Here is a 12,760-nt window from a genome sequence, read left to right as displayed (position 1 = left end):
GAACAGATCACGCGAGGGATTTAAAAAACTTGAAGCCCAATTCCGCCATCACTCTTCCCTGCTTTTTTCTCCAGTTCCCTTGTTTTCTGACTTCGCTATGTTTTTTAATGTGTATTTTCTCATTTCCCTTCACTGGAATGTGAACTCCATTAGGGCAGAGAGGAGTTGGTTATTGCCAATGAACGATGAAACAGTGTCTTAATGTAGTACACAAATTTTTTGTTGAATGAACTTGAGTCTTAACTCTCATTGCAATGGGAACATGTTACAAAACCTTTACATGTTTAATGGGTCGCTTTGACTCCTGTATGATGGAGATTGCTGGGTCTAAGCAAAGAGGTAGGGAGACAAGCTGTTGTACTAGTCCATGCAAGGGAGGGCTGTATTCTGTCCTGGAGACCCCTTAATAGACCTTTGTAACACCCTATCTAAAGTAGCTACTATTTTAGGTGTGTCTAGCACATTTCTGGTTCCATATTTGTATTTTATTTGTTTTGTTTTCTTTTTGTTTGTTCTCCCAACTAGAGTTTGAGCAAGAGGGTGCGTGTCTTGTTCACAGTCATGATTTCTGACATCTAGTACAGTAGGTATACATAGTAGGTTCTCAACAAATATTTGTTGAATGAATTAATGGTTGATGTCAGTGGAGATAGGAGGAAGTGGATGAATTTTAGAGAGATTTAGTATGGAAAACTGTCAGGAAGTGAGGATAGATTGGTGATTAGGGTTGAGGGCACTTGGAGTTGCCAGACTAGTTACTGGGTAGTCCTTAAGGTAAGGAATGGGAAGTGTGCCCTCATCACCATAACATGGCTTACTTGTACTGTAGCTATTTGGGTCAAATTTTCTCTCTGCTTGTCTGTGAGTTCCCTGAGAACAGAGCTGGAGACTTTTGCATCTTTTTATTCTATTCGTGGCCCAGCCCAAATGTGTTGTAACCAACACCTGATGCTTCCTTTTGGCCTCAGGAGAAGGGCAACGTGGGTCAAGGAGGGATTATGATCCCCTTTTACATTTGAGAAAAGTGAGGCTCAGAGGGGTTGGTACACCTGCTCAGGGTCCCCCACTGAGGATCCAGGGACACTAGAAATCTGATAGTCCCAACACTTGGCAGTGTCAGGAAGGATGGAGCTTCAAATCCACCCTAGAGCCATGAGCCTATACCTTGAAAAAAACAAAAACAAAAACAAAAAGCCAAACAAAGCATTTTAACAGATGAGGACTGGCATCTATGCTTTAGCCATTTTGTTTACACTTCTCTTAGCTAACTGACTTATACCAAATATGCTGCATATGTACATCCATCATCTATTTATTAAGTGCTAGTGTGCTTCTGAATGCTGCAGTGCAAGAGGGGTGGTGGGGTAAGGCATGGATGAAATGGAACCTTGGAACTAAGAGGAAGGGCTGCTGCCTCCACCACTTCCTGTGGGCTCCTGCAAGTTACATAACCCCTCTGGGCTTCAGTTTCCCTCACTGAAAACTGAGATAATGGAGCCTATCTCACAGAGTTTTAGTGAAAACAAAAGGGATGATGCCTGGAAAAGTGATTAGTTAGCACCAGGACTGGCTACGCAATTTAAAGAGCAAAAGGAAAATGTGACACCCCTTGTTCAAAAATTATTAAGAGGGTAAGGGCAGAGCATTAAACCAAGCCCAGGGCCTTACTAATCTTTGTGACTGCACAGGTTGTGTGCTTGTGAACCTTGTGAACACAGTGCCTGAGGCATGGAGTGTTCAATAAATGTTTATTATTAACTCTGTAGTGTTCCCCCTATCAATGATCCCCAAGATCTATCGGTGGGGAAAAATGCTCAACCCCCAAATAACTGCATGAGGAAGAATACATGCTGAGGACATAACTGGAGTGTTGGGTGTCATTCTAGGATCCACATTTTTAGAAAGAACATTAACAATCCAGATTATGTGAGCTGCTTTTTCATTGAAGATGTTTAAGTGGAATCTGGATGAAGACTGTCAATTATGGATTAGTTGTTTTTTAGCTTTTTGATGGCTTTGATTACCATATAAACATTTCTTCAGTGGAAAGAACACGGGAGTTTTAGTCAGACATTTCTTATCTAGCTAATAATAAGAGCCACTATCGACTGAGCATTTCCTATTTCTCAGACAGTGTGCAAGATGTTTCCCATATACTATCTCATTGAGTTTCCCCAATAGTCTTGGGATGAAAATGGAACTGTCAACCTGGGTTTCACAGATAAAGAAAACAAGAATCAGAGAGATCAAGTGACTTTCCCAGACTCACCAGCTGGTTAGTGGCAGAGGCAGGGCTCAAACCCAGCCCTGTGTGGATCCAGGCTCATAGGCCCTAAGCCTTTTGCTCTGCCTCTGACCAGCTAGGTGATTTTGGTCAGGTTATTTTCCCTGTTCTGGTCTCCAGCTACCTCAAAGAGTGGTAAAGTTGGGATAAGGCAAAAGTATGTAAAGCCCTAGGTAGGGTAAAGTACGTGAAACCTCCAGCAAAGTGTCCAAAGGTTATTCTGGGATTTTCTTTCTCTCTCCTGGAGTAACCTTTGAGCTCTTAACAGTTAACAGGTTTTATCTCTTTTGGAAGGAAATGTAAAGACCTAAAAAGTGCCTACAGTCTTGAGAAAGTAATGAGTGGCACAGTAAGGGGAGTGCCCAAGACTTGAGGTTCTTGCTTCCCTATAAAAGTATGAAGTGTTAGTAAAAGGCACTCCTGGCAGAAATGAGCCACTGTCCTTTGGTTCTCCCTGACAGCAGATATGAAGTGCAGACTGGAGAACCCTCAAGTGCAAAATCAAGATAAAGACATACTGAGCATCAGTTGGATTTCTAGCCCTAGCTCCTGGAGCCTGAGTGTCATATGAAATAGGTAAAGGACCTGACTGACCACAAATGACCCCACCCTCCAATGCCTGCAACATCCTGTGGACGTTAGAAATCCACGTTCCTGTCTCTCACTGTGACCTGAAAATAAGTCCGCTGCTGAACCTCCCCTCGCCTGCTGCGTATCAGATCTCTAATTTGAAAACAACTCAAATGCGGGGTTCTGGTAGCCACATCTGCCCAGTTCTGAAGCACATAAGGAATGATTGCAGAATTTGCATGTTGTCTGTAGCTTTTGTTCACCTTTACGCAGGCAGGGAAATTCTGTTGATTTTTTTGGCCTCTTTATGTTGCCCAGAGGTTGTCACGGATGCCCAATATGAATCCAAATGGCACAAGTGTGAGCAGATGATCAAGGCTTGTCTCTTTGTACGGTACTACCTACCGATGCTTCAAGCACTGTCTTCCTCTGACCTACAGCCTGGGAGTGGGACGCTAGAATGGGATGGAATGGCTTATTCACATGTGCTTTCATTTCTTCTTCAGCAGTGAGGGCAAAGACATTTAACAAAACCTTTACAACCGTGCAGATTTCTATCTCCCTCCACCCCTGTTTTCCACCCTCTGGGAAGTGACAAGGACACCCTCCATGTCCCTCTTCCCTTCCACTTCTTCCCTCCCCATATCCCCTGTAATCATGCAGACAATAAAGGCTGGTCTCTTGGGTGCCCTGGAGAGGCTACTTCCAGTGGGGGCTACTTCCAGTGTTCTGGCATCTCCTTGTGAAAAAAGTGTTTCCAATACAATCTTGTATTTCCTTTGGAATGAAATCTTCATCCTTTTTCTAGGTCTTCTTCATTTCCCATTCCTAAAGTCCAGAAAGACAAGAAAAATCAGGTTGCTGAATATTCTAGTGTGACTTGCAGAATAAAAACATTCCACTGTACCTAATTACATAAAGATCTCCACTGGCCAGATTAGAGAGCCACGGGTCCTAGTCTCACCCTCCTTTGGTAGCCGTGGGTAAGTCCTTTCTCCACTCTGGGCCTCATCTTTATGGGTGCTCAAATATCACAAAGTTTGTCTTTCTCAGACAAGGAAACTGAGGCTAGTCTCTGCTTGGCTCTAATGCTGGGGTGGGGTGAGGTAGGAGGCTGAGGAGAGAGAAGACAAAGCAGTTTGGCAAGGAAGAGTGAAGGCAGGCAGCCCACCTGGCTCCCTTCTTTCCCCTGGAGCCATGTAGGGCTTCATCTGGGAGGGATACTGAAGTCCTGGCCAGTAGTGAATGGCTTTTTACCCACAAATGATGCATAGGGTTTTCAGCCAGCTCTGGAGGTGATGGTGTGAACCTGGGTAAAATGGGATGGCTCAAACATTCTTGCTAGGAGGATTCCCCACTCCCAACCTGCTGCTCTTCTCCCAGTCTTCACCATCTAAACTGCAGCTGCTCAGGGCAATGACTTAGGAGTCATCCTTGATTCCTTTCTCCTCCTCATCCTCCACATCCCCATCAGCAAATCCTTTGGCTTTACCTCCAAAGCCAGCCACTTCGAATCACCCCCACTATACCCTTCTCATCTCTCATCTGGATGACTCCTAACTGGTTTCCCCTCTCCCCTTATCAGCTCTCAACATTGTTCCAGAATGGTCTTTTTTTTTTTTTTTTTAAGAGAGAGAGCACACGTGAGGCAGGGGGAGGGGCAGAGGGAGAGAATCTTTTTTTTTTTTTAAAGATTTTTTTTTTTTTTAATTTGAGAGAGAGAGAATGAGAGACAGCACGAGAGGGAAGAGGGCAGAGGGAGAAGCAGACCCCCTGCTGAGCAGGGAGCCCGATGTGGGACTCCATCCAGGGACTCCAGGATCATGACCTGAGCCGAAGGCAGTCGCTTAACCAACTGAGCCACCCAGGCGCCCAAGAGGGAGAGAATCTTAAGTAGGCTCCACACCCAGCATGGAGTCTGATGCGGGGCTCGACCTCAAGACCCTGAGATCATGACCTTGAGATCACAACCTGAGCCTAAATCAAGAGTCTGACACTTAACCAACTGAGCCACACAGGCACCCCCAGAATGGTCTTTTATTTTTTATTTATTTTATTTTTTATTATTTAAATATTTATTTATTAAAAAAAATTTTTTTTTTAAGATTTTATTTGTCAGAGAGAGAGAGCACAAGCAGGGGAAGCAGCAGGCAGAGGGTGAAGCAGGCTCCCCACTGAGCAAGGAGTCCAATGTGGGGCTCCATCCCGGGACCCTGGGATCATGACCTGAGCCTAAGGCAGATGCTTAACTGACTGAGCCACCCAGGCATCCCCAGAATGGTCTTTTAAAAATGTAATTCATATCCACAGATTTTTTGCTCAAAACTTGCCAATGACTTTCCATTATGTTAGAACAAAATTCACAGTTCTTCCAATGGCCTACAAGGATCAAAGAGAAACAAACTGGCCTACAGGCCATATCTGGCAAACTGTGTGTTTTTGTAACACCCATCAACTAAGAATGGTTTTTACCTTTCTAAATGTTTGAAAACATATCAAAAGAATAATTTTTCTCGACATGTGAAAATGGTATGAAATACAAATCTCAGTGTCCATAAATAAAGTTTTATTGGGACACAGCCATGTCCATCATTTGTTTACAAGTTGTCTACTTTCCTGCTACAGTGGCAGAGCTGACTCATCCTGAAAGAAACTCTGTGGTCCACAAGCTCTCAAATATTTACCTTTATAGACAAAGTTTGCTGCTGTATAGTCTAGATGATCCAGTCTCTGGCTGGTTACTTCTCTAATCTCATGTCCTAATGCTCAGATGTTTGTTTTTCAAGTCCACGATTTCTTTCTTTCTTTTTTTTTTTTAAGATTTTATTTATTCATTTGAGAGAGAAAGAGAGAGAGAGCATGAGCAGGGTGGACGAGCAAGGGGAGAGGGAGAAGCAGGTTCCCCGCTGAGCAGGGAGCCCAAAGAAGTGCTCCATCCCAGGACGCTGGGATCATGACCTGAGCTGAAGGCAGATCCTTAACCAACTGAGCCACCCAGGTACCCCTCAAGTCCACAATTTCTTATCCCCAATTCTGAAATCCAGAAAGCCCTGAAACCAAGATTTTTCTCAAGTGTTTTGGCACAAACACAATTGGTGCAAAACCTGACCTGAACTGATGTGAGGCTGTTTATAATCTACTCCACAGGGTGTGAATATTCACGTGCCTTCTTGTAGAATTCTTAACATGTGTGCTTTCAGGGTACTTCCTGAGAAGTTTTTGGGGTTTTTCATCATATACAGTATATGTACTGTATTACCTTTCTAAAATCCCAAAAGTTCTGGAACACAGCTGGCCCCAAGAGGATCGGCCTGTGGGCCAGTATCATGGAGTGAGCCTGGGACTTTGAACCGAAAGAGGTGGGGCCGAGAACCTCTTGGTGAGGTTCTATGGAAAGGAGGCTGCCAGATCTCTGGATTTTAATTCGCTGAGCTATTGCTGTACCTTGGCTTTCTGTAGCACCCTTCCTTGGTTGGAGGTTACGATGGATGGGCTTCTCTTCCTCAGCTCAGAAATACAGTTGACAGGGAGAGGTTGCTCTGGGGCATTGTTCTGGGGTTTATTTGCAGTTTCCTGTTGATGAGGAGAAATAGTTACATAGGTGAGGCCTAATGATGGCTACCCACACCTGGCTCGCCCTCCAAAGCATGCAAATAGAAGGCGCTGTGCACACATGCCAGCACCAAACAGGGCGAGGGAGGAAGACCACTTGAGGGCCTTGGAATAAAAGTAATGACGTCTAAAATTACTGACCCCTCACATGCACCAGGCTTTGTGTGGATTAGCTCATTTAGCCTTTCCAAGCCTCTGAAGTAGGTACCATTATTAAGCATCCTATTTTGCAGATAAGGAAAATGGGAAGGTCAAGTCACTGCTCAAGGTCACACAGCTGGTGAGTGGGAGAGCTGGGATTCAAACCCCACCGCCCTCTCTCTTCACCTCTCCCCTGTATTCCTTCTCTTCTGTAGTGCCTTCACCCCTTAACTTTTCCAGATAATTGCTTAGTACGTGACTGGATGTAGTTCCTTAAGTGTGGCATATTAACGGCTAAGCCTGCAGGGAATTTAGAGAAGACTTCTCTTTATCTCCAAAGGCCAGCAAAAAGGATCACAAGTAGTGGGAAAAGCCATCTGGAATGTGAATTTCAGGGCACACTGGTGAGGAAGCAGCTGGGATGAGTGAACCACTTCTAGCTCCTTCTCCAGCCCTCTGTGGGTTTGCCTTTGTCCTTTAAGCTCTTCATCTGTAACTGAGGTTGGAAAGCCCCATGGAGAAGAAGCAGGGGGGCAGAAGGAACGGCCTAGCTTCGGAGACATCGGGTGTGGTCTGACCAGGCAATGAGGCCTCGGACAACAACAGTAAGAATGCAGTTCCCAGTGACAACTCAAATCTATCAGACAAGTTATTTCATCTCTCTGAGTCTCCATGTCCTTGTCTGAAAGCAGGCATAACTTTTATTCATTCAACAAACATTTGTTGCACTCCTAATCTGCAGACTCTGTAAAAGGCTAAGGCTATAATGATAAAACAGACATAGTCCAATTTTTAATAAAAATACAATCCAGTGGGGGAGACAGACATTAGACAAGTAAGGACACATAAATACACACACATACACACACACGTATATCCATATACACACATTTACATAAATTGTGGCTAAGTGCCATGAGAAAGAATAACACATGGGACTCTTGGTAATTTAGACCAGTGGTTCCCAAATGGGGGTGATTTTGCCCTTCCAGGGGACGTTTGGCAATTTCTGGAGACATTCCTAGTTGTCAACTGGGTGTGGAGCTACAGACATCTAGCGGGTAGAGGCTCAGAATGCTGCTAAACATCCGACAATGCACACGGCAGTCCCCTATAAAAAGAATTATTGGCCCCAAATGTCGGTAGTGCTGAGGCTGAGACACTCAGATGGAGACGGAGGTCAGCCAAGTTCTCCCTGGGCGGTTCTCAGTCGGGGTGACAGTATCTACCTTGCAGGGTTGCTTGGAGCCCTGGAGATGATGGATCTGCAAAGCTCAGAGGACGGCCTGGTACACCGGGGGCCCTAAGACAGGGCATGTGTACCATGGCTAACACCAGGCTCTGGAGTCAGACTTCCTGGATTGCGGATCCTGCCTCCTACTTAACTGAATGACCTTGAGTAAGTCCTTCAACATCTCGACCTCCGTTTCCTTGTACGTCCAGTGGTGCCAATACACCTAGCTCTACCTCCCAGGACTACCGTGAAGATCATATGAGATAACAGAAGTTAAAATGCTGTACTGACCTATGGTTATTGTTCAACACACAATTGTTATTCTTACTCAACATATCATAGTTATACTTATCAGTAACCCAAAGGCTACTTCTAGGATCACATTCAGGATAAAACGTCAGGGCTGCGGGGGGAGACAACACAGGCGGAAACTGCTCTGAGAGTCCCCTCTCTAGCAGTGCCACCTGCTCTTTGGGAGGCTCTCTTTTGGCATGTTCCCGCTCCTCTTTGGGTGTTCGCTTGCTCATCTGTTAATAAGTATAATCCCTACCCCCAAAGAGTGATCATGAAGATCTATAGCTTGTGAGGGGATTAAGAAGCAGCTGTCTCTGGCCCAGAAGGGCATGGACTCACCCCACTCTTGTTCTTGCTGCCCACGGAGAGCCCCAGGGCTGGGCCCCCTGCCAGGGATCTCTGCAAGCGCTCCTTCACAGCCACCAGTCGCAGCTCCAGGTCGATCCGGCGCTCCTCCTTTGCCCGACACTGAGCTTCCAGGGCAGCCACGGCCTCCTCCAGAACCTTTAACTTTGCTCCTGTGTGTCCAGAGACATGTGTGAGAAACAGCCGAGCCTGGCCTGAAGCCTCAGGGAATTCGGCAGGACCTCAGGTTCTAGTCTGTCCCTCCCAGAGGGTTTTTCCAGCCCTTAGTTCCTACTCAGAGATGGGCTCTGGGCCTGGGGTTCCAGCTCCATGCTGGGTTGTATAGTTTTTTACCTGCTCTGTACCTATTGCCCCACCTTCTGGATATAGAACCTTGATTTTCCCCTGGGAAACCACATTCTCCTCCCATTCCCTCTAGTTTGGATGGAGCTGACCTCACTTTTAGTTCAAGGGGTTGGCATATAACTTGGACCTGGTCCATAACCTATCTCCATCTTCTGGTCACAGTGGTTGGATTAGAGATCAAAGTTGGTCCAATCAGAGTGAATCCTGAGGCTTTTGTGGGGTCCATTGGGAAGAGAAGTTTTCTCTCCTGGGGCAGCTGAGAGGATTGGCTGAGGGCTAGAGCTGTGTAGCCATTATGCCACCACGAGGGGCACAGAATGAAGCCAACGGAGGAAGGCAGAAGCCAGAATTAGAGAAATATACTTTCTGGTGATACATTTAAATCCCTGGAACTTGCTATATCTGATTGCTCAGTTTTCCAATTAAATTTTTTTCTTTCTTTTTCTTTTTTTAAAATAAGGTCTAAGCCCAATAGAGGGTCTGAACTCATGACCCTGAGGTCAAGAGTTGTATGCTCTACCAACTGAGCAAGCCAGGTATCCCTACATTTTTCTTAATGCTTTTTTTTTGGAATTTCATTTTTTTTTTAAAGATTTATTTATTTGAGAGAGAGAGAGCACAGGGGAAGGGGCAAAGGGAGAGGGAGAGAAGCAGACTCCCCACTGTGCACGAAGCCCAGTGCTAGGCTGGGCTCTGGGCTCAATCTCATGCTCTTGAAATCAGGACCTGGCTGAAATCAAGAGTACAACACTCAACTGGCTGAGCCACCCAGGTGTCCGTCTTTTCATTTCTAAGCTAGTTTCACTTTGGTTTCTCTTAATTGTAACTGAGTTATAATCCCCTACTGGTATTTTCTGCTTTTTAATCTAAACTAACAAACCTGTATTAATATCTTCTCATGCCAAGAGTTGTGTTAGGTCTTACCAGGTTTAAAAGTTAGTTTCATTCATTCATTCACTCATTCATTCTATTCAGTAAATACTTATTGGGTGCTTAGTGCTTACTTTGTACCAGGTGCTGTTACAAAACAGGCCAAGACACTAAATTCATATCTTTCGGTGGTTACCCTGAATGTAAATGGGCTAAATGCCCCAATCAAAAGACCTAGGGTATCAGATTGGATAAAAAAACAAGACCCATTGATATGCTGTCTGCAAGAGACTCATTTTAGACCCAAAGACACCTCCAGATTTAAAGTGAGGGGGTGGAAAACCATTTACCATGTTAATGGACATCAAAAGAAAGCTGGGGTGGCAATCCTTATATCAGACAAATTAGATTTTAAACCAAAGACTATAATAAGAGATGAGGAAGGACACTATATCATACTTAAAGGGTCTATCCAACAAGAAGATCTAATAATTTTAAATATTTATGCCCCTAACGTGGGAGCAGCCAATTATATAAGCCAATTAATAACAAAATCAAAGAAACACATTGACAATAATACAATAATAGTAGGGGACTTTAACACCCCCCTCACTGAAATGGACAGATCATCTAAGCAAAAGATCAACAAGGAAATAAAGGCTTTAAATGACACACTGGACCAAATGGACTTCACAGATATATTCAGAACATTCCATCCCAAAGCAACAGAATACACATTCTTCTCTAGTGCACATGGAACATTCTCCAGAATAGATCACAGCCTGGGTCACAAATCAGGTCTCAACGGGTACCAAAAGATTGGGATCATTTCCTGCCTATTTTCAGACCACAATGCTTTGAAACTAGAACTCAATCACAAGAGGAAAGTCGGAAAGAACTCAAATACATGGAGGCTAAAGAGCATCCTACTAAAGAATGAATAGGTCAACCAGGAAATTAAAGAAGAATTAAAAAAATTCATGGAAACAAATGAAAATGAAAACACAACTGTTCAAAATCTTTGGGATGCAGCAAAGGCAGTCCTAAGAGGAAAGTATATAGCAATACAAGCCTTTCTCAAGAAACAAGAAAGGTCTCAAATACACAACCTAACCCTACACCTAAAGGAGCTGGAGAAAGACAAGCAAATAAAGCCTAAACCCAGCAGGAAAAGAGAAATAATAAAGATCAGAGCAGAAATCAATGAAATAGAAACCAAAAGAACAGTAGAACAGATCAATGAAACTAGGAGCTGGTTCTTTGAAAGAATTAACAAGATTGATAAACACCTGGCCAGACTTATCAAAAAGAAAAGAGAAATGACCCAAATAAATAAAATCATAAATGAAATAGGAGAGATAACAACCAACACCAAAGAAATATAAACAATTTTAAGAACATATAATGAGCAACTATATGCTAGCAAATTAGACAATCTGGAAGAAATGGATGCATTCGTAGAGATGTAAAAACTACCAAAACTGAACCAGGAAGAAATGGAAAACCTAAACAGACCCATAACCAGTAAGGAAATTGAAGCAGTAATCAAAAATCTCCCAACAAACAAGAGCCCAGGCCCAGATGGTTTTCCAGGGGAATTCTACCAAACATTTAAAGAATAATTTAATACCTATTCTTCTGAAATTGTTCCAAAAAATAGAAATGGAAGGAAAACTTCCAAACTCATTTTATGAGGCCAGCATTACACCTTGATCCCAAAACCAGACAAGGACCCCATCGAAAAGGAGAATTACAGACCAATATCCCTGATGAACATGGATGCAAAAATTCTCACCAAAATACTAGCCAGTAGGATCCAACAGTACATTAAAAGGATTATTCACCACGACCAAGTGGGATTTATTCCTGGGCTGCAAGTTTGGTTCAACATCCACAAATCAATCGATGTGATACACTACATTAATAAAAGAAAGAACAAGAACCATATGATATTCTCAGTAGATGCAGAAAAAGCATTTGACAAAGTACAGCATCCTTTCTTGATTAAAACTCTTCAGAGTGTAGGGATTGAGGGTACATACCTCAGTATCATAAAAGCTATCTATGAAAAACCTACAGCGAATATCATTCTCAATGGGGAAAAACTGAGAGCTTTCCCCCTAAGGTCAGGAACACGGCAGGGATGTCCACTATCACCACTGCTATTCAACATAGTACTAGAAGTCCTAGCCTCAGCAATCAGACAACAAAAAGAAATAAAAGGCATCCTAATCGGCAAAGAAGAAGTCAAACTCTCACTCTTTGCAGATGATATGATACTTTATGTGGAAAACCCAAAAGACTACACCCCAAAACTGCTAGAACTCATACAGGAATTCAGTAAAGTCACAGGATATAAAATCAATGCACAGAAATCAGTGGCATTTCTATACACCAACAACAAGACAGAAGAAAGAGAAATTAAGGAGTCGATCCCATTTACAATTGCACCCAAAACCATAAGATACCTAGGAATAAATCTAACCAAAGAGGCACAGAATCTGTACTCAGAAAACTATAGAATATTCATGAAGGAAATTCAGGAAGACACAAAGAAAAAGAAAAACATTCCATGCTCATGGATTGGAAGAACAAATATTGTGAAGATGTCAATGCTACCTAGAGCAATCTACACATTTAATGCAATCCCTATCAAAATACCATCAACTTTTTTCAAAGAAATGAAACAAATAATCCTAAAATTTGTATGGAACCAGAAAAGACCCCGAATAGCCAGAGGAATGTTGCAAAAGAACAGCAAAGCTGATGGCATCACACTTCCGGACTTCAAGCTCTATTACGAAGCTGCAGTCATCAAGACAGTATGGTACTGGCACAAAAACAGACACATAGATCAATGGAACAGAAGAGAGAGCCCAGAAATGGACCCCAACTCTATGGTCAACTAATCTTCGACAAAGCAGTAAAGAATGTCCAATGGAGAAAAGACAGTCTCTTCAACAAATGGTGTTGGGAAAATTGGACAGCCACATGCAGAAGAATGAAACTGGACCATTTCCTTACACCACACACAAAAACAGACT

At 43.3% G+C, this 12,760-nt stretch overlaps 1 protein-coding gene across 1 annotated transcript in view; it reads right to left on the bottom strand.

Moving 5' to 3' along the window:
• Window positions 1-3,329: 3,329 nt before the first annotated feature.
• LOC118006813 (actin filament-associated protein 1-like 1) overlaps window positions 3,330-12,760 on the bottom strand; it is a 62,664-nt gene continuing 53,233 nt past the window's right edge. The window contains exons 17-19 of the mRNA XM_034999614.1: window positions 8,475-8,653; window positions 6,299-6,427; window positions 3,330-3,682 (exon numbers count right to left, since the gene is read on the bottom strand). Of these exons, the coding sequence (XP_034855505.1) occupies window positions 3,659-3,682; window positions 6,299-6,427; window positions 8,475-8,653 (332 nt within the window). The 3' untranslated portion in view covers window positions 3,330-3,658. The remainder of the gene's footprint in view (window positions 3,683-6,298; window positions 6,428-8,474; window positions 8,654-12,760) is intronic.

Source organism: Mirounga leonina, unplaced genomic scaffold (assembly GCF_011800145.1).
Source record: "Mirounga leonina isolate KUSES-001 unplaced genomic scaffold, KU_Mleo_1.0 Mir_99, whole genome shotgun sequence".
Taxonomy (NCBI): Eukaryota; Metazoa; Chordata; class Mammalia; order Carnivora; family Phocidae; genus Mirounga; species Mirounga leonina.
Note: the sequence above shows the minus strand (reverse complement) of the source record. Positions and strands in the feature narration are given on the sequence as shown.